This window comes from Nycticebus coucang, chromosome 3 (genome assembly GCF_027406575.1).
Source record: "Nycticebus coucang isolate mNycCou1 chromosome 3, mNycCou1.pri, whole genome shotgun sequence".
Classification (NCBI taxonomy): domain Eukaryota; kingdom Metazoa; phylum Chordata; class Mammalia; order Primates; family Lorisidae; genus Nycticebus; species Nycticebus coucang.
In genome coordinates this window covers 2,841,091-2,863,010 of record NC_069782.1, presented here as the reverse complement: position 1 = coordinate 2,863,010, position 21,920 = coordinate 2,841,091, and the positions used below count along the sequence as shown (strand labels likewise).

Below are 21,920 nucleotides of genomic sequence, written 5' to 3'. Positions count from 1 at the left end.
GTGTGCAGTAGTTTCATATCTACAAATATGTATGTGCCTTAGTTAAAAAATACTTTGTTGTTACAAAGTGCTAACAGTCCTTCGAGCCATCAGCGAGTGGTGACCTTTTTGCTGGTGGAGGGTCTGCCTCCAGGCTGATGGAGCTGACTGATCAGGGAGGTGGTTAGTGAGGGCTGGGTGGCCGTGGGGATTTCTTAAAATATGACAGCAGTGAAGTTTGCCATGTGGATTGACTCTTCCTTTCATGAAAGACTTTTCTGTAGCATTCTGGATGCTATTTGATAGTATTTGACCAAAAGAAGAATTTCTTTTAAAATTGGAGTCAATCCTCCCAAACCTGCCACTGCTTTACTAAGTTTGTGTAAAATTCCCAACCCTTTGTTGTCATTTCCAAGTTTTCATGACGTCTTCAGTAGGAGTAGGTTCTATCCCAAGAAATCACTTTCTTTGCTCATCTGTAAGAGGCAGGTCCTCGCCAGTCAGATTTACCGTGAGACTGCAGCAACTCAGTCCCATCTTCGGCTCTACTTCTGTTTCGGGGGCTCTTGCTGTTGGCCCCATGTCTTCAGCAGCTTCCAACACTGAAGCCTTGAGCCTGCTACCACCATCCATCAGGGTCGGAGTCAACTTCCTCCACACCCTGCTGATGTTACGAGTTAGACCTTCCCTGTGACTCACTGATGTTCTTAGTGGCATCCAGATCTGAATCCTTCCCAGAGGATATCAATTTACTTTGCCTAGATCCATCATAGGAGTCATTATCTATGACCCCCATAGCCTTATGAAACATATTTCTTCAATAATGTCTTGAAAGTTGAGGTTGCTCCTTGGCCTGGGGCTGCAGTATGGACGTTGAGTGAGGAGGCAGGAGGCAGGGAAACGGCACCCATCTTGTACATGTCTGTTGGGGCTCTGGGTGACCAGGTGCGTTGATAACGGTAGTATTTTGAAAGGAATTTTTGTTTTTTTTCTGAGCAGCAGGTCTCAACAGTGGGCTTCAACTGTTCAGTGACCTCACTGTAAACTTCTGTGCTGTCGTCAGGCTTAGTTGCTCCAGGGCAGAGCACAGGCAGAGTGGACTGAGCATTACTCTTCAGGGCCCAGGATTTCCGCAGAGGTGAATAAGCTGTGGCTTCACCACGTCCCAGCTGCGTTAGTCCTAACGAGAGCCAGCTCTCGGCAGAGCTCTGAAGATGAGTGTTTTCTTCCCTCTAACTGTGGAAGTCCTGTGTTTTGGCAATTTTCTACATTGAGAATCTGTTGGATGCTGCCACCCTCATGCACGCTCTCAGCTGAATCTTCTGGATAACTTGCTGCGCACCCCCATCAGCACTTGCAGTCTCTTGTGGAGACGAGTCTTTCCTGTAACCTCGTAACCTCCTGAACAGCCTCTGCTGGCTTCCAGCTTTCTCCTGCAGCTTCCTCACCTCCCTCAGCCTTGGTGGGACTGAAGAGGGCTGGAACCTTGCTCTGGACCAGGCTTTGGCTTAAGGGAATGTTGTGGCTAGTGTGATCTTCTATCCAGACCACGCAAACTCTCTCTGTAACACAATAATGCTTATTTCACTTTCTCATTATTTGTGTATTCACTGGCCCAGCACTTTGAATTTCCTTCAAGAACTTTTCCTTTGCCTTCACAACTTGACTAGCTATTGGGTAGAGGCGGTCTGGCCCCTGGCCTTCCTCACAAGCCCCGGCATTTCTCACTGATTGTACGCAACCTTCCTTTCATTTGGACACACAGCGGCCCGGGCTGGTCATGGAGCAGCGAGAACACACACACTGTCAATTACGTTTCACGCTGCACCAGACCAGTCACAATAGTAACGGCTGAGGTCACTGACCCCACGTCACCACAGGAGGTGTAATAAGAACGAGGAGAATGTCTGACATGTTGCGGGGATTACCAGACTCCAGCACAGAGACAGCACGTACGTTCTTATTTGGAGTGTACTTACCGTAAAGCTGCTGTCTGCCATGTTCATGTAATGCTGCCGTGCAGTTTGGGTTTAGGTTGCCATTATTTTTTATTTCATCTTTTTTTAACCTTCCTTTTTCTCCTGCCCTCTTTTGGATGAATAGAGTATTTTTTAAATTAATGAACTTTGGGTTTTAGAGAAGTTTTAGGTTTACAGAAGAATTGAGCAGAAAATCAGCGTTCCTGTTATGCTGCTCCACTGAGCTGTCACTGCTGTCTGTCACCAGTGCTGCATGTTTGCCACAGCCCAGGAGCCAGCCCTAAAGTCCCTCGTCACTTACTAAAGAGCTCACTTTTTGTGTTGCGTGTCCTGTGGGTTTTGATGGAGGTATGGCGGGTATCCACCGACAAAGCCTCATCCAAGGGAGTTTCACTGCCCGCAAATCCCTCCTCCCCAAACCTCTGGCAACACTGGTCTTTTTACTGTGCTTTTTCCAGAATGTGACCTTGCTGGAGTCGTACAGGGACTGGCTTCCGTCACCCAGGTTGCTGACCTTCACTGTGACTCGCCGGCTGCCTCTCCCTCCCCCCGTGTTTCGTGGTGGCTCCCTGCGGTGTGTGCGTGTGGTCTGTCACAGACCGCCTTCTGACACTGTCCTGCTGCTTGGCCTGAGGACAGGCGCTCAGCACCTCCCCCGCTGCTCGTGACTGATGCCAGGCGGAGGGGTGGGCTCATCTTTCATGTGGACATTGTCGTAGGTTCATTTAGGTTCAGTAACTCATTTAATATTCACCGCGTACTTGTGATGGGCCCTTCCTCTCTCCATTTTACAGATGAGAAGACAGGAGAGCAGAGAAATTAAGCTGGCAGGTAGGAAATTGAGGAGTTAAACAAGGCTCAATCTATTTTTACGATGCCTTTCTGCTTTGAGCAGCTTCTGAGAGCCTGCCACAGGCGTCCTTGGCCTCGTCCTTCTCCCCTCTTCTCAGAGGCTGTAATGGAGGCTTTGAGGGATCAGTTTAGCCAACGTCTTTAAGCTTGGAGGGACAGCTAATGTGATAGATTACACAATCAAGATTCAGAAGGAGCCTGGTATGCCAGCTGAGAAACAACCGGATGAACAAGCTAATAGGAATAAATGGAAGTCCTATGTTCAAGTTCAAAAAGCCAACTGGTGCAGGTCAGTAGAAAGCCGTTTGCACAGCTGCGTGACCACATCTGTGTGGGAAGCTCTTACATCACCTTCCCTAGACTGCAGCAGTCGTCCTGTAACTGATGTGCTGTGTCCTTCTTGGTCCCGTTGTGTTACTTCTGCACCTTGCAGTTGGAATGAGCTTCTCAAATGCGGCGGCTCCCTATCGCGTGCCGTTCACTTCATCTCGTCGTGCTGATCATACCTCGAAGTCCGTGATGCCCTCCAGCCTCAAAACAGCCTTCTCTGGGCACACCCACGGCTTCCCTGATGCCCCTCCACCCACTCTGGGGGTCTCCTCTGCAGTGCTGGAACCACCCCTCACAGATCAGCTGAGGCCTCACACTGCCAGTGTGGACTTCCAGGGAAGGAAGTCTTTGCGTATTCACTGGCACAGCCAGTGCTGTGATGGCGCAGCTTCCCAGGTCACAGCTAGCAGTAAACGTGTGCTCACGTGTTGTGACGAGCATCTGCTCAGCTCCCAGACCCTTATCTCTGGGAACAGAAGGGCCCCATTGGCTTTTCTCTGCATCTGTAACTGCAGACCCCACAGCCCAGGCGCAGGACTCACAGAGTGAGATCACCCTAGAAAGGGGGTGCAGACTAGTTGGAAGGGCCACTCTTCAGAGATGCAGAAGGGGGTCTCCTTCCCTCTGAGCTGCCAGTGTAAGGGGGTCCCGGGTCTGCCTGGCTGAGCCAGCGACTCTTCCTGAGCATGCTCTTCAGAGGCGGTTCCTCCCCTGCTCTCCTAAAGAGCACAGAAGGTGTCTTTGTTACTGTTGGGTGTGGTGTTGGAACAACGACAGGTGTCAGGCAAGCTGAGCGTCTGCTTTTTATTTTTTTCTATGAATATCTACTTTACCTTTTATAAAAATTTCATAAAAGGTCATTGTATTCCTCAGGCCTTCCTTTTTTTCCTTCTGACCTGTGAGTTTTATAATATTTTTATAACATTTTTTTCAAGACAAAAAGCTCAATTAGAAAGAATCCACATTTCCTTTTTATGAAGGGAACAATATTAGTTTGTTACTGTTCACGTTGTCCTAGGTGTGAACTGTTCTTCCCTGCTTTTCTGCCCATCCGCATTTTCACGCAGCACACGCTTTCTGAGTCTGGTGTTTTCCCTGGCCAGCTGTGTTCTGGTGTGTGTGCAGTGGCCGGGGTGTCTGCCCAGAGGCCTAGGGAGTCCCCGGGCAGGCAGCAGTGGCACCTAGGAGGATCACAAGCGCCTTCGGAGCAAAGGCTGTTGCTGGGGCCATGAGCGTTCTCTTCTCCTCACGCCTTCTTAGCTGCTGGGCTCTGGATTCCTCCCCCTGGTCTGTCTCCTGGAGTGGCCCTTTGAAGGCTTCCTGGCCACCAGACAGAGGCTGCTGTGGCCTGGACTCACCTCAACACGGGAGGCCCAGACTGAGACCCCACCTGTGTCCTGGCCATGGTGTTTCCTGGCCTCTGGAGTGGAGCCTGTTGTCCGTGTTGCTTGTCTAAAGCCCTCTGCCCTGCCCTGGGCCTGCAGTCAGAGCACTGGGCCGCGCCCGGCAGGCTCTGCAGGTCTTTTCAGAATACGGGTTTTATTGATAGGCTCTCAGCTGTCATTCTCTTCTTATTGCTTGGATTTCTGAGAACCCATCTTCTCTACCTGGGTTTTGAACAAATTGAGAAATAAAACGAAATAGTGGCAGATGGAGGCCAAAGAATAACTTCTATTTCTGCTAAATGAGAGGCTTGAACCCTTTCTCAGTGCGAGGCCCATAATCCAGCTGACTGCATCCAGGAGTGCTGAGGCTCACCCGCCCCTCAGAGCCATTCTCCTATGACGGGAGAACAGTGCAGAGGGGGTGGGAGCTGAGCCCACAGGCCAGTTATCCCCTGTGCATGCACATCACCTCCTTGGGGCAAGTATTTCTGGGGACAGAGAAAGTCTGGGAGACGTTTGTTGTTTGCATAACCCGGAGGTTCCTGCTCAGCCAGGAGAGTTGCAGTCCATCAGGACAGACCGGGGGTGTTAGGGAGTGCTCCTGATGGCTCTAAAATTTGTCAGAATAGGACACTAATTAAACAATCTGTCAGGCCTTTCTGTACCTGAAGCTGCAAACCCCTTAATTCTCTGCATCTATATTGTTCTACCTGACTCGTCAGAGATTCCTCCGTGAGGTAAGATGATGGTATATAAACTCCCATCAACATGGGATGCTCCACCTTTGAGCATAAATCTCCCTCCGTGATCCAGCGTAGGGGAGAAAGTAAGTCTTAAAGGCTAACCTTTGCAAGTTCAGGTCCAAAGATGACATTCAAAGGAATTAAAGTCCAGAGCCAAAATTTCTCACCCTCGTTAAAGTTCAAGTATGTCAAAGCTCACAGTTGTCCTTAACTCCTGCTGCAGTGTGGGCTCAGCTCTAGGCTACCTGGTGTCTCACGGGCACCTGTGCAGCCCCACTAGGGCCCCGAGCCCTGCCTGTTAGATTAGGGCCCACATGCTCATCATAAAACTGGCTCACTGAATCTAGAAAACAGATCATTCCAGACCCCAGGGCCCTCGTCCTACGAGAGATCCATTCCCAGAGCCTATTCTTCTTTCCACCTGAAATCACAGCAGGGCCTGGGCATCATTCTGAGTGAGGCTGGCTGACAGCATTCTCCTGGTTTTGCCCTTGCAGAGATGTGACATTTTGGAATCCAGGGCCTGTCGCTTGAAATCCACCTGGGAGAAATCTCCTGGCAAGGGGTACATTTGACTCTGTTCAGTTTCCATTTCTCAGGGAAAGTCCTTAATGCCTTGTAGTTGTTTTTAGTTCTGTGCCATCGTGGCTGTGCACCTGCTTTTGTTAGGAAATGCGTGTGTGGGGTGGGGAGACAAGCACCTGAGCAGGACCCTGCTGGATCCGGTCCCGTACTTCTCTACTTTCCACTTTGATTTTGAGGCCTCACGCTGCTGGTGGCCTGGACGCTGTATTCTCAGCTGTGCTTTGCCTCCTCTGGAGTCTCCCTCTGGGATTTTGGGGCTGGGCTCCGGTGAGCACCGTCACCATGTCTCTGGGCCTCCTGGGGTCGGTACCTTTGTTGTTTGCTCTGTTGTCCATCCTCCACGTTTGGAATCTGTGGGCATGACTGCTTGATTGGCCACCTCCAGGAGCACTGTCCTCTGTGTTTTCCAGTCCTAGGATAAGACACGCCAAGCCTAGAACAGCCCTCCATTTTGCCCTGAACGGCGGGGGCGGTTTCGGCAGCTGCTCTGTGCTGCACTCATGGGGACAGGCAGTGGGACCATCCCCACTGTCTGAAAGGCTGCAGTGGCTCTGTTCGCTGTGGCCAGGGGCTTGCTCGGTGGGGCAGAGTGGGCCTGGCGAGCCATAGCTGCTTATGCCCAGCACCTCCTGTTCAGACTGAGGCCTTGTTACCTGTGGCCTCCCTAAGGCCCGTGGCCTGGCTTCCCCTTGCCGAGGCTTGTGAGGCCTTCCCCAGTGTCATTCGCTGTGGGTGGAGCTGCTATAGGCTGGTTTCCTAGGCCCTGTGTGCTTACAGAACAGCTCTGTGCCTGAGTCTAGTACTCACAGGCCCTGGGCACAGCGCTGTCACTCTGGTGCCTCTCAGTCCCATTTCTCCTTTTCATTTCTTGGAAGATCTTAGAGGCCCCGGTAAAGGGCATCCCTGCAGCCTTCTGTGTGGGCTTTTGTTGTTGCCGTGGTGAACACCCAGACGTGGTGATATGACACAACACAGATCGATTATCTTAGTTCTGTGTGGATCTCCTGAGGCTGATGGAAGGTGTGTGTGGGCTGTGTCCCTCCCAGAGGCCCTGGTGGCCTGTTTCTTGCCTTCCAGCTCCCAGAAGCTCATGTGTCCTGTGGCTGTGGTACCTCCTCCACCAGCAAAGTGAACAATGGACTGAGTCCCTGTCACGTGGCATCGCTCTGCCTGACCCTCCTGCCTCCCACATGGTTAAGGGCCCGTGAGTGCAGTGGGCCCCCACACCAGGCATGGTTCTTTCCTGATCTTAACCAGCTAATGTGCAGCCTGCCTTCCCATTTGCCATGGAGGGGGACACATTCACAGGTTCTAGGGAGCAGGATGTGGGCATCTTTGGGAGTGATTACTACTCTGCCTTCCACGCTCACCGTCCTCGAGTGTGTTAAGTCTATTGCCGTGTGAGTCCCCTCGGAAGCACCCCCTGGGGACAGGTGCTGAGCACAAGGGCAGTCTCTGTGGGAAGCCCTCCCCGCCGCCCACCCGCTTGATGGGGGATGGGACAGGGGTCAGAGTGTGCCCTCCTGGGTGGTGACAGTGGCTGTAGGAGGTCCTGTGTCTTCAGACTCCGTCCACGTTCCTCCGACATTATTTCCTTGAAGCCGTAGATAGACCTAGAAGGCAGTGTGTCATCATTCTCATTTTATTTAAAATTTAAAATATAGAGGGCGAAGCTGAAGCCCAGAGAGGTTAGGTTATTTGCCAAGGTCACACAGCTCCTAAGTAGCAGAGCTGGAGTCCCATTCCTGGCTTGTTTGGCTCCAGCCTGGCCAGGCCCTCTCCCCCTTGCAGCTACAGGGACTTTCCTGTCTTAGTTTGCAAGCTGTGCCTGAGTTCACCTGGTTCAGCTTGGAGAACAAAGCCACTTGCTGACCTTCCCCCACACAGTGCCTGTGTCATGAGCACATGGGTTGTGGGCATGTTGCTGGCACTGTCAGCACTTTGCCATTTCCCTTCAGCCCTTTGGTGCCAAGTACCTATAGGCCAGGTGCCCAGCGGGGTGGGTAACTCAACAATTACACTCAGTGAGCTAGCGTGAGTGTCTGTGGTTCAGTTTCTGTGTGAATGTGTGACATTTACACACAGAAATGTGCCATTTCATACCCTCAACCTGTGTGTGTCCTCTGACACCAGGAGGTAGCAGTCCTTCCCTTCTCTGAGCGACATTTGGTGGCACTGCACCTTGGCCCTGTCAGGCAGGGTGTGTCTTCTTGTTTCTCAAGATAAAATCTATCCATTTGTGAATTTGCTTTCTTATAAAACTGTTCATTTTCAATCTACCTTCTTCCTCTTCAGAAAATTTTTTTATTTTATATGCCTATCATGTACATTGTTATTTTTTCCTTAGGACAACTACACCTTTGCCCAACCTGGGATTCAAATGAAAGTGAAAATGTTGGAAGAGCTTGTGAGCCGGATTGATGGTAAGCCAGCTTCTGAGCAGCCCCTCTTCCCAGGGAAGGGGAGGGCCCCCCAGCCCTCAGCATGGCAGGAAGCTGTCCTCATTCATTGGCACCTGGGCCTGTGTGGGGTCACTTCTGTGCGGCCTGCTGAAGCAGCCGGTGGAGCACGAGCGGTTCTCACTCCTTCTTGTTAGAGATATAATCAGAATTCAGCGCGTTCGCTATGCAGGAGAGCAGTGAGTGTGCACCAGCGGCAGGCAGCACTCCCTCCTTATTAAGCCTGGGATTGTTGTATTAGGGGTGACAGTGGTTGTTGATGGGTGTCCTCTGCGCTCTGCTCCCTGCCTTGCTGTATCGTTTTTCTATCAAGGATGCTACAATAATTTCTCCATGGAATCCAATTAATTAGCAAGTCTGGAAATTACATCTTTAATATTATAGGAAAATTCTAGTGTGTGCTTGGGCAATTTTAGACTCTGCTTTCTTGTTTAAGTGGGGGCTTTGAAATACTTTTTACCTTCATCCTTAAAACAATTCCCCCCGTAATGTGCTGACTGTCATTCTGCAATAGCAGAGTTTAATTAAATGAGAGTTGAGAGATAATGCTTGCCCGTTCCAGGCATAATTCTCCTGATAGTTCGTTAAATTAATGAACAGAGCATTAACAAAATGATGCCAAGCAGAACCAGGCATATATTTGTGACACCAGCTGGTCAGTGACGGGGTGTGGAAAATAGACATGCTCTTTTGTAGAGTCTCATGTGAGCTTGGCAGACGTTTCACTGCGCACACAGAGCAATTGTGCTTTGCTTAAAACTTAGCCCCAGCAACAGGCCTTCCATGGCCGGGCTTCTGGGTACGCGTGTGGCTTGCTGCCCCCGCCCTCCTCGCCATACCTTTGGTGGTAGAAACCGACAGCAGCCTTCTCAGGAAAGACACTTGCTGTGGAGACCACTGCTTGACATTATAAAATGGAGTCATACCAATTATACACTCCGTTTTGTTCCCAACTGATCTGATTTTTAACTGTGTGTCTCCTGGCCATCACCTGCTCTCCCTATTATGAAGTTTTATATACTTCTCCAGTAGTACTTTATTTGATTCAGTCTTATATTTACCTGCTTTCCAACATGTCTCTTCAAGAGTCTGGTTTTTGCCTCTGCAGGTGCATTAATGCACGTTTACTGTGAACGTCACCATGAGATCTTGTTTGGGTTCAGATGGATTTCTTTACCTACCAGCACTTTCCCAAGTGTTCCCCAGTCTCAGTTCTTTGAAATATGATTTGTAGTAGATGGGAATTACATGTTCTTAGCAACTTCTTCTTTCCTCCTGTGTCCCGTAGAAGGCACGTTTTATATTTTCTCAGAGGTTAGAAAGTTGTGGTTAGTGCTCATTTGTTCTAGTGCTGCAGTTTGGGGAATCCTGGAATTGATTTTCTCTGGTGCTAAGGCTGAGAAGGAAGCACTTTGCAGGCTTGCCGGGTGATTGTCTGAAGAGTGGCCACAGCGACCAGTGGAAGCCGGACCTGTGCTGCTCAGTGAATCACGTCTGTGTTTTCAGTGGCGTTTCCGAGTGGGTCATTTTTATCTTGCAATTTTTTGTTTAGGATTTAAAGGATCTTTGTTTATATAAAGGATCAGTTCTTCACAATAGAAAAAAATATGTTGGCGTAATAGGTTAAATTGTATTACCTGTTAATTCCTGTTCTTTTAAATGAAACCTTAAAGAATTTCTCTGATGGCCTCAAAATTAGAATATCCGGGCTTTCAAAACAGGAAGTCCATAGTATTTACAGAGTTGGTCTCTGGTGGGAGCCGCCATCCCTCAGCTGCCACTTGGGACGGGGCATCTTTTTATCCCATCACTCATTACAGGAAAAACTTGTGGCCTTAGAACTTTTTCAGGGACTATAAAGATGTTATTAAAGGCACAGGATATTTGAGAAAGAAAAAATTGCTTTAAAAATAAAACGACCTCATCCTTTCAGCATTTTAGGGGAAGGACAGTGTTTATTTCAGAAAATTTTGACACTTTAAGGAAGGAAGCACCTTCATGGACTTGTTGAGTAAGAAAGGTGAGGTTTTATGGACATAGCCCAAAAGGGAATAGATTAGAAAAGAGCTGAATTGCTCTGCAAAGTAAAGTTAAAGGACTTTAAGAGTTTATTTTTTTGAAACAGAGTCTCTGTGCTGTGGCTAGAGTGCAATGGTGTTATAGCTCACAGCAACCTCACGCTCCGGGCCTCAAGCGATCCTTGAGCCTCAGTCTCCTCAGCATTTGGGACCACAGGCACCTACCACAATTCCAAGCTAGTTTTTCTATTTTTAGCAGCGATGGGGTTTTGCCCTTGCTCAGGATGGTCTTTTATTGTTGTTGTTGTTCTTAATACAGTATTTATTTACCTTTCCTCTGTCAAACACTGAGCCAGCCACTTTCCCCAGGCTGCCTAGGGAGGTATAGGAAGAGGAATACACAGGGTAGACAGGACACGGAGAAAACTAGGGCAGGTGGAGAGGGCTCCTTCACATCAGGCAAAGAGCCCCATGGCTCCGAGAGGGCAAAGCCCAAAATGGTGTAGGGGCAGAGCTGTTGCTTCAGAGGATAGTTTCTGGCACAACCAATTATGAGGCTCCCAAATACAGTTCCAAGCCCAGCCCCAGAGCCAGCCACCCCAACTGTGGCAGCTCTGGCCCCAATGAACTTGGCTGTTGTGTTGATGTCCCTTGAAATAGCACGGGTTTGGAAGCTTTGACTAGGGGCAAGTGAGGCCAGAGAATGTGGGACTGCCAGGATGCTGAGGCTCTCATCTCTCGCATCACATCTCTGGTCATTTCAGCACCACTACAGACAGTGGTCGGCTCAGCAGCTGAGAGGTGGGGGTGGAGACAAACTGTGAGCAGGCATGCATTTTTGGGAACGAGGGGCTGTGGCAGGAGAGCTGCTTCCAGTGTAGGGAAGACAGAGAGGGGCCACTCAATCTGGTCTTGAACTCCTGAGCTCAAGCAATCCACCTGCCTTGGCCTCCCTGAGTGCTAGGATTACAGCATTGTGTGAGCCACTGCGCCCAGCCAGGACTTTCAGAGTTTAGCAGCAGCACTGTAAAGATGGGGCTCAGAAGTCAGGCAAGAACAGACGGACAGAGAAGGAGCGAGCAAGGCCTTGGGTGGACGAAGAAAGCACAGTAAGGTGGTGAGAGGGACAAACTTGAGAGAGATGGCTCCAGAGGGATAGCCCTGCGCCTTCACTTTCTCCTGGTGAGGAGGGGACGGAGCACCTGGAGTAGCCCCCCACTCTGAGTAGTGCTCTAAGTCCCCCCATGGTCACTAAACCCTCAGTGAAAGTTGTGTGTAGACACGAAGGTGCTAGGGTGCAGACAGACGGTCGGGTCTGCGAGAGGCGCAGCAGGAAGAGGAGGACAGGCTGTGCCCTCCGGGAGTGTGCTAGGGCTGGGTGGGAGCCAGCCCAGGGGACTCCTTGTCATCTCTGGGGGAAAACTGTAGAACTTCCTACAAATCAAGGGATGATAATTTGAGGCACTTACTGTGAAATTAAAGAAAAAAGTGAGAGTTGGAGCAACTTCTATGTCCATTCATGGCAAGCTAGATAATTAGGGCCAAGTTTTTTTTAGGTGAAGACAACTAAAAAGTCTGGGTAAGTTTGTTTTGTTTAAAGTCACAAACAAAATGAGAGACAGAAAAGAAAATAAATTAAAATAAATTCCTTAAAAGCTTTCACTGCTGTCAAGAAATCAAGAACTTCTGGATTAGAATGTCAGTATCTAGAGAGGTGATCCCAGTTCTGAAGCCACTGTCACTCTGAGGGCATTGGGCATTTCCTGATCCAGAAGAAATAATCCCAAAGTGTGTTGTAGTTTGTCAGCCTCATGGAGTGAATGGGTTAAACAAACCTGAGCTTTCTCAGGATAGGGAATCTGAGAAATGCCTGTTTGTCTTCTGAGACCCATGAGAGTGATGTATCAAGGTAGAGGAGAAAGTAACATGGCCCTCAAAGTCTGGCAGTCTGGATGCAGGTCACCTGGGGAGACCGGGGTTATCTGAACCCCAGTTACGATGTTTCTCTATTCGAGTTCCCTAGAATACTTGTGAGAAGCAAAACAAAATCTTTTCAGAACTCCTTATGTGAGAACAAAAAGATAATAGAAACAAGCCCACAAAATGTTGGGCACATACCATAAAATTATTATCCTTACTACGTATGAAGAAATAAAAGATGAGAATTTTGGAAATGTCTGAAGGGAATGGGAAACTATACAATTATGCATAAGAGAGTTGAAAAGTGACCAAACAGGATTCCAGAATTAAAAAATAAGTTAACCAAAAGAAAGAATTTAGTGGATAGGGTTAAAAAATTAGATACAGCTAGAGAGAAAATTAGTGAACTAGATGATGGCTTGGAAGAAAATAGCCATAGTAAAACATGTAGAGTTAAGAATATGAAAAATAGCACTGGTAGTCCCAGCTACTTGGGAGGCTGAGGCAAGAGAATCACTTAAGCCCAAGAGTTGGAGGTTGCTGTGAGCTGTGACGCTATGGCACTCTACTGAGGGTGACAGCTTGAGGCTCTGTCCTAAAAAAAAAAGAATATGGAAAATACAGAAAGCAGGAGATACAGAGGATACAGTTAGAAAGCCTAGTTCAGTTTGGAGTCATAGAAAGAGAAGAAACAGCATAAAAAAGAATTTTAAGAGATAAACACAGATCTTTTCAGAACTAATGGAATACCCAACTCAGATTCAAGAGTCCAGTGAATCCGAGGAAAATTAACAGAAAACTACATGTAAACTCATTGTAGTCAATTAAACTAAATACAGAGAAAAAAATTTAAAATAATTAGAGAAGAAAGATAATTTTCTTAGAATAGCTGTTCATTTGAATAAAGGTCTCTTCAACAGAAGTGCAAGAGGATGTTTTCAATGTATTAAAAGAATGTGACTGTCACCCTAAAGTCTACATCCAGCAAAAATGGCCTTCAGGAGTGAATTTGAGATTCCCGGAGTCCATAAATATCTGAAATGTTTCATGCTGCCTTGATGCAACTGTATAAATGAAAAATGAAATCAAATAAAACCACATATAAACTACCTTGGCAGCATAACTAGGGGACAGCTGTTGCTGTGAATGTCAAGCCCTCTGCTGGTATCAACACCTGCATCTGACCCTGGAGAGAGTCAGGGGCTCCAGGGCCAACAGTCTGTGGAGAAAAGGAGTGAGTGTGTGGGTAGCTTTGGGGAAATAGAACCAGATTGTTAACTAAAAAATCCCAGACTCACAAGGTTTTAAATGCAGTGGCCATTCTGACAAGCCGGGAAATACTCCAGCCATAAGCCAGGAACATGTTGTTTCAAGGGAGACATAAGAGAAGAGGATTTTATACGGAGCAGGGTGGCTATTTGTATAATATTTAACAAGCTCTAGGGGAGTCCTGAGTATTTATGAAGAGAAAACACATGTGTAATTGTGCTTTGCACCTCTTCTCCCATCATGGCTGGAAACTAAGTTCTAAGGTTTTCTCTGGGGTCTCCTTGGCCAAGAGGGGTCTGTTTGGTTATCAGGGGGCTTAGGATTTTAGTTTTAATACATAAGATAAAATTGCCACCAGAAAAACAAACCTCTCCCAGGATAGAGAGCTGAGATTTGGTTCCTCAGAGCACTGGCCACAGGGAAATGGGAGAGGGTTTGGGGTTTCCTGGATGAGCAGCAGCTGAGGTTTTAGCAGAACCCGTTTGACAGTCACTTGTTCTGTGGGAACTGAATTGGTAGGTCACAGTTTTTTGGTTGGGGCCTGACTTCTCCTTCCAGCCTCGCAGCATCTGATTTCTGGGGTGGGACAAGCAGCTTCTTGTGTTGGTGTGACTGTGGTGGGCCGCCTCCCGCCCCACTGAGGACAGATGAGGCTTTTCCTTGGGGCATTCCCGCTGGTGGGGTTTGTGTTTGGGAGACCAGGAGGAGGCGTTGTGTGCTCACAAGGCCCACGTGGTGGTCTTGAGGGAGCAGGGCTGGACTTCAGGCATTTATGGTGCTGCCCTGCGTTCAAAACTCTCCTTACACTTTTTTCCTAAAACATTTACTTGGCTTAATGCATTATCAAAAGTAGCTTCTCTCTTTTCTTCTTGGGGAGAAGCAGATTGAACCCTTGGTATTGAAGGTGCAGCCTGCCTGGGGCAGGCTGTGGACTCTCCCTGTCTCTTGCATGATGGCAAACTTGTTCCAACGAACAGCTGTGCATGAAAGCAGTTTCTCAGAGAAATCCACACCAGCATGATGTGATTCCGTAGACACACCCAGCGTTAGAGTTGACTGTGGGTACCTGTGACAAAGGCGTCTGTGCATAAAGTGGCCTCCGACTGTGCCGAGCATGGCTTGAACACGCTTTCCCATCTTTACCCTCATGCCGCGGACACGGGAGCAGTGGTGAACCTGTGGGGTGCTGCTGCGCTGGCCCCCTGGACTGCCCCTGAGGAGCCTGGAGTGCTTGTCCCTGTGTCTGTATAACTCTTAGGGAACCCAGAAACAGTGGGGGGTGGGGGTATGTGGAGAGTGGCTGGTGCAAGAGGCAGCCTGCACCAGTAGTAAGAAGGGTTCGGGGTTTTGCTTTGCAAACATTTATTTCTTGATCCCCTGTTGTGATTGCTAGTACTCAACTGATTCACCAAAAAGTGGGTAAAAAATGATCTTACATGTTTTTATTAATCTTTCCTAAATGTATGTATAGCCCACATTTCTTTCCATGTTTAATATTAGAATTGCTTTATTTATTATTTACTTGTAACTTATTTTCTGGGTGAGGGTCTCCTTTTGTCACCCAGGTCCGGAGTACAGTGGCCTGATCACGTAGCTCACTGCAACCTTGGATTCCCGGGCTCAAAGTTTCTTTCTGTGTCAGCCTCTCAAGTAGCTGGGTGCATGACTGGCTAATTTTTGAAAAAGTTTTTTATAGAGACAGGATCTTATCTTGTTGCCCAGGTTCATCTCAAAAGTCCTGGCCTCAAGGGATCTTCCCACCTTGGCCTCCCAAAGTGCTGGGGTCGAAGGCGTGATCCTCCACGTTCTGCCGAGGTCTTTATTTAAAGGCTTGGTGGTGTTTTTGTGACTGTAGAGTATCCTTGTTTGTATCAATGAACCTGTGGTAAAGTGGTTCGTTTTTGGTTGTTTCACTCCTCATAGTTCCCTAAGACCTGTGGACGATGAGCATTTGGTGGACAAAAGTTAACAGACACCATGGTCACTAGTGTGCAGAGGACTTGAGGAATAAGGGCATAAGTCTGCAGTTTTACCCAAAATTTAATTCTTTTATATAATCTTATAAAATAGTTCAACAGGGGAATTTTAAGAGCTTGACTTTTTTTTTTTCAAAAAGAATAATTATTTCTGAAATATTCCTAAAACAAAACATATAGCTAAGTATTAAAGGAATTTAAAAACTAAAAGTTAAATGTACATCTTAAAGTTTATTTTGTTTTATGTTAGAGTAGGGCATGTGTTGAACAAGTCCATAAAAATAGAATTAGCATGTCATCTAATCTGTGTTATCCTGCCTTGTGTTATTTAAATTTTTATAAGGATTTGTAGGCTTAAAGAGGATATGATGCTCATTCTAAAATTATCTAGCTAATATGTTCTCAATATTTGTATTAACTGTCAATCTGTTCCCTACTTAGTGAAGGATTTTGTGTATAAAATCAACAGTTCAAACCAATTATTTAGTAATTTACTGCTGCAATAATAAATACATGTTAACGCTTCAGTGGACTGACAGAATTTCAATACATAAAGCACGTGATGAGATTTTTGCTCTATATTACATCTAAAATGCTTACATATGTTTGAAAGTGAAATTTCACATTTTTGGGTGACTCCTAATGATACCCCATGTAGATTTCACTGTCATTATGTCTGTTACATCTCAGGTTCGCCTCCAAGATCACACGGTCTACTACACATCCACACCTGTGTACATGTACATCCCTGTGTTCACAGACACCTGTACATACCCACACACCTGCACACATGCACCCCTATGCACCCAGCCGTCTATATACACATATGTACACCTACCCCCGCCGATACACAGCTAGGCACACACACCTGCACACACACGTTGGGCATGGTCTGCCTCACTGTCATGCTCAGTAGATGCGAGATCATTCCCTTCCTCCCTCTCCTGGGCTGAGCACTGGCACCTGTTACTTTTCCCGTGGCTTGGCGTATTGGAGGAGGCTGCCTGCTCCCTGGGAGAGGGTCTGGTCTGCGGCCGTGGGTGTCCACCAAGCTGTAAATGGATTGCACTCACTTGACTTTTTCATGCGCAGACTCCACAGCGCACTGGGCACCAAGTGACCGCCCGTAAGTGCAGCTGTCTGCTTCCTGAGGTGCGGCCTCTGCACTGCTCCTGTGGTCAGTGTGCTCTGAAAGGCCACTGAGGGCCTCTGCACTGCTCCAGTGGACACCTTCACATCGTGGAGACTGATATGCTATAGGAGGCTGGACTTCTCCTGGCAAGGACCCCAGATGATGGCCTTATGAGGCGTGTGGCCCGGAGCACGGCCTGCTGGTGGCTGCACAGGACGGTGGCCGCCCAGGGCGGCATGCTGATGCCATCTTGCAGTAGCTTCCCACTTCTGGCCCTTCTGCCACTCATCTGCTTTCAGCCCCTTCTGCTATAGCCTCCCTGGCTACTACTCCTCCAGCGACACCACAGCCTGTGCTTCCAGGCCTCCGTGCTGGGTCTTTGTTGCAGGTCTTTCCTTTGTCTAAAACCATTTCTCACCCTCACCACCATCCCCGACAGGCTTTCACCTGTGCTTAGCAACAGCAGTTTGTGGTGGCACTTGGAGGAGGGAGGAAGCATTGTTGGGGTGAGTGGAGGGGCGGTGGCCAGGAGTACATGTCAGGCAGGACCTTGGCCTTCACCGAGCTTGTGGGGGGGAGGAACAGGAGGTAGCCAGGTGTGAGGTGGGCAGGGCTTTCTCATGCCCTCAGTGACACGGTACATGTGCCATGAGGAGTTTGCCGCTGCCGCTTCTTAGGCCAGAGCCAAGAGGGCACTATCTTGGCATCTGGGAAGATGTTGCTGTCCCAGTGACCAGGGCATCCGAAGCTCCTGGGCTCCCTCAGAGTTTTCTTCTGTGGTATCCCTTGTGGTTTGGGGCCTTCCCTGAGTACTTGTAAGTGAGTGGCCGTGTGGCATGGCCAGCCCTACACCCAGGCCCCTGTCCAGGTGTTGTGCGTGTGTTCCCCACCTCTGCAGGCATTACGGTGGGTGGTGCAGGGATTGTGCACAGATGAAAAGGTGACTGCAGAGGAGAGGTGGGAGGCTGTGGGAGGAGGGAGGGCAGGCATTTGAGGGGACCTCACCTAATGTGCCTGATGCAATGGTACATTTCAAAACTATTAAGAAATGAGCATAATTGCGATGGATGCGTTACTTAGTTCAATGTAAGCATTTCACATCGTATATCAAAGCAGTACCCTGAACCCCATAAATGCATCAATGTACAAAGTTATGATTTAATAAAAAAATGAAAACAAAACCAGAAAGGTCTGTTATTACTAATAATCATTAATCATTATGCACCATAAAATCTGATACAGACAACTAAGAGAATTAAAGGAGGAAAAAATTAAAGGAGAAAAAAGAAAAGGAAAAGGTGTCACCAGGGGCAGGTGGGCAACGGGAGAGGCAGAGGAGTTCTTAGGAAGGCATCCCTGCCCCACAGACCATAATATATCTGCTTTGACTGCCACAACAAGATATCATAGTCTGATGGCTTAATCGAATGAAATTTATTTTTTTACAGTTCTGGAGGCTGGCTCCTGGTGAGGGCTCGCTGAAAGTTGCCTTCCTGTTCCTTCCTGTTGTGTGCTCAGATATGTAAAGAGCTCTTCCTGCTGTGTGCTCAGATATGTAAAGAGCTCTCCCTGCTGTGTGCTCACATATGTAAAGAGCTCTCCCTGCTGTGTGCTCACATATGTAAAGAGCTCTCCCTGCTGTGTGCTCACATATGTAAAGAGCTCTTTCTCAGTGTGTGTCCTGGGGGCAGAGGGGAGGGCGAGGAAAGGGGAGGGGAGGGAGGCAGAGATCGCAAGGACCAGCTCTCTGGAGTTCCTTCTTATTTTTATAAGGTTGATAATCCTATTGGAGCAGGGCCTCATCCTCATGATTTCATTTAACCTTAATTATTCACTTAGAGGTCTCACCTCCAAATACAGCCACACTGTGACTTAGGGCTTTAGTCTGTGAACTTCGGGGAAACACAGACATTCCAGTCCGTGACAGCTTGGAAGTGTGGGATTTTTTTTTTTTTTTTTTTATTGTAGGGGATTCATTGAGGGTACAATAAGCCAGGTTACACTGATTGCATTTGTTAGGTAAAGTCCCTCTTGCAATCATGTCTTGCCCCCAGAAGGTGTGGCACACACCAATTTTTGTGCTTTAAACTAGGACATAGTCCATGGGAAGAGGCTTCTGTCCCTTCTTCCATGAAGAGCAAACAAGCTGGTGCCTGCACATGGGAAGAGACCAAGGAGTAGGAAATTAGGTTATAAACAGGGAAAGGTCACCCTATGAGCAGAAATGGGAGATTTGGGTTTCAGGGCTGGGTTTGTGGGTTAGAGGGGGACAGATGATATGTCCTTAATAGAAACGCGTCTGGAGTGTTTCTGGCTTTTGCTTATCCACCATCCAGCACAGCATGGGGAGGAAGAGCCTGGGCTTTGGGGGCTGGCAGACCGTCCAGTGTTTGTGCCGTGATTATTGGTGTCATTGTCATCGTCACTGGCAAACTGCGCAGCAGATGTGGCAGCAGGGAGTGTGAGTATTGGGAAGTTTAGTCTCAGGGCTCTCTCTGCATGGCCCGTGTTGGACTTTGCTGAACCACAGAAGTCCCTCCCTGTCTGGCCTCAGCTCTGGAGGCAGCCTTCTCTGTCCAGCACCCAGAGGGGCCTGTGAGCCGAGGATACTGGCTGAGGCCGGGGAGACCACGAGCCAAGGTGGCGTTTATCCTTACTAACATTTCACACTTTCACTCTTCAGGGAGATGATGCCAAAACGCATTTCTGGAGAACAGCCCCACCAGATGTTTAAACGCCTTTCTGTACTTGTACCTTTTCTCCTTCCTGTTTTTTAATTCAAGTTAAATGTGATTTTAATGAAATTTCTCTGAAAGCTGTCCTGACTGCACTGTAAGGTTAAAATTGATTTATTTTCTCAAGATAGAATTCAGTTATAGCTAGTAAACTAGATTCAGCTTTATTACCACCCTAGTGAAGATGTTTTTATAGCCCCTACAAGGTAAGCAGCTGAGGGCAGAGTATAGATCAGCAGCAGGGTGGGTCCTGAGGAACGTTTGCTTGGTTCCCTCTCCCCGGCACTGTCCTCATTAGGCCCTGGAATGGCTGATCCAAACATTGGAAATGACGTGATACTTCATTGGACGCGACAGCTGGCAAAGCACATGTGTAATTGGAGCTCCGTCAGATCTGAGGCGTGGTGCTGACTTCCCAGGGCTGGGTGGGCTGGGCAGGGTGTGTTCCTATGCCCCTGGTCCCAGGGACTTCCCACCCAGTGGCCTTCACAGTTGAACGTAGCTGTTCATTGCTGTGATGCAAGTGACTGTGCTTATTGTCTGTCGGAAGCGTTGTGACTGCAAACCCAGGTGCCCTGACAGGTGGGGGTCACGTATGAAGTAACAGGAAGAAAGGGTGCACGTCCAGTGTAGATGACCGCAGTGCTGGTGACTGGGTAGGGGTCACATATGAAGTGACAGGAGGGAAGGGTGCACGTCCAGTGTAGATGACCGCAGTGCTGGTGACTGGGGGTCACGTATGAAGTGACAGGGGGGAAGGGTGCACGTCCAGTGTAGATGACCGCAGTGCGGGTGACTGGGTGGGGGTCACGTATGAAGTGACATGGGGGAAGGGTGAACGTCCAGTGTAGATGACCGCAGTGCAGGTGACTGGGTGGGGGTCATGTATGAAGTGACAGGGGGAAGGGTGCGCGTCCAGTATAGATGACCGCAGTGCGGGTGACTGGGTGGGGGTCACGTATGAAGTCACAGGGGGAAGGGTTCGTGTCCAGTGTAGATGACCGCAGTGCGGGTGACTGGGTGGCGGGTCACGTATGAAGTGACAGGGGTAAGGGTGCGCGTCCAGTGTAGATGACCGCAGTGCTGGTGATGGGTGGGGGGGGTCAGCCTTGTCCAACCGACTCTCCTCAGGCTGAGAATCCTCTTGCCACACGTCAGTCCCCCCAGCTGACTGAGTTGGGCCTTTCCTGCGGGCACCCACCTGGGACTACCGTGCTGTGTGGAGACCGCGTGTCCTCTTAGGGAGAGTCTGGTCCTGAGTGACAAGCTCAGGTACATCTCCTGTCACCCCCAAGCATTAAGGCCCCAGAGGACGCAGTGCCTGCCATAGTAGTGAGCAACATTCTTGCCACTGTGTATACAGATGCAGCCTGGAGTGAAGATGCCGCGGCCTCAGAGCCCAGGAGCAGCTGGCAGGTGCTCTTCTCCACCCCCAACCCACGCGGTCCCCGGGGCTTGTGTTCAGGTCCTACACTGTTGTCTCCAGGCCCTGGTGCCAGGCCCAGTGGCCCCTGTCCTGGATATCTCCATGGCCAGAGTGCGGCTTGTCCCCAGCTCCTGCTCTGTTTCCGTCCCTGCCTTGCTGCCCACTTCACTGTTTTCCTCCCAATTTAAACTCATTTTCAGGTACTCGCCTGCTTTCTTCAGACTAAGGAACGCCTTTCCTCCCATTCTGGACTGACAGGGTCCTGACAGGTCCTTGGGCCAGTGGCTTTCAGGTAGGGTCACACTTAAATGCCCTGTAGGACAGAGGATTAGTTTGTTTTTAAGACCTGCTGCTGATGTGTAACTGGTTCAGGACCCACCGAGGACATCCTGTCCTATTCTTAGAAGACAGAACATTGACAGTTGTTCTGAGAGTTTCTTCTTCCAGGCCTGCACTTAGCACAGAATCATAAAAAACTTGCTGTTCAGAATGGAGGGCCCTCTGAGACTCCCCCAGCCCCCGTGCTTTACAGCCTTCAGAAAAACATCGTACTCCAGTTACGGCTGAGCTGGGAGTTGGTGAGGGAGGGGGCTCCCTATATCCGCCCTTCCGGCCTCCCTCCACACAGGGGCCTGGGCCCAGCAGAAGGAAGACATGCTGGCTGCTGTTCCTCTCGCTCTGCGTTTGTGACTTCTAGTCGCTTCTTCCCAGAACCTCTGAGAGATGCTGGGATAGGGATGGCAGAGCCGGGGTGAGCGTTTCTCTTTTCAGCCACTCCAGTGTGGAGTGTGTTTACCTCCAGGAAGCTGAACAGCCTGTACGTAGTGTAGCACAGCACAGACACAGGCTTCCAGCTTGAGGTCCAGCCGTTCTTCTCCCTAACGACATCTATTTGTGACCCTTTGTGCTGGAATAGTTTGTTAAATTGTAAGTAGAGACTTCCAAATAAAGCTATCCTCCTTGACCTTAGCAAGAAAGAGGCGTCTTGGTTTTGAATGTAGGCCATCAGATCTGTCTTAAGGTTTCTTTACTGTACGGTATATGAAGTTGTGTAATAATAATTACAGGCAAACTGTGATAAGATAACAATGTAAGCTATACATCCTAACGCAGAAGATGAAATGGAATATAG

At 48.8% G+C, this 21,920-nt stretch overlaps 1 protein-coding gene across 3 annotated transcripts in view; it reads left to right on the top strand.

Moving 5' to 3' along the window:
- TBC1D22A (TBC1 domain family member 22A) overlaps nt 1–21,920 on the top strand; it is a 314,377-nt gene that overhangs the window by 183,025 nt on the left and 109,432 nt on the right. For all 3 annotated transcript variants that reach the window (XM_053582457.1, XM_053582458.1, XM_053582459.1), the window contains exon 10: nt 8,201–8,276. In XM_053582457.1, coding sequence (XP_053438432.1) covers nt 8,201–8,276 — 76 coding nt within the window. The remainder of the gene's footprint in view (nt 1–8,200; nt 8,277–21,920) is intronic.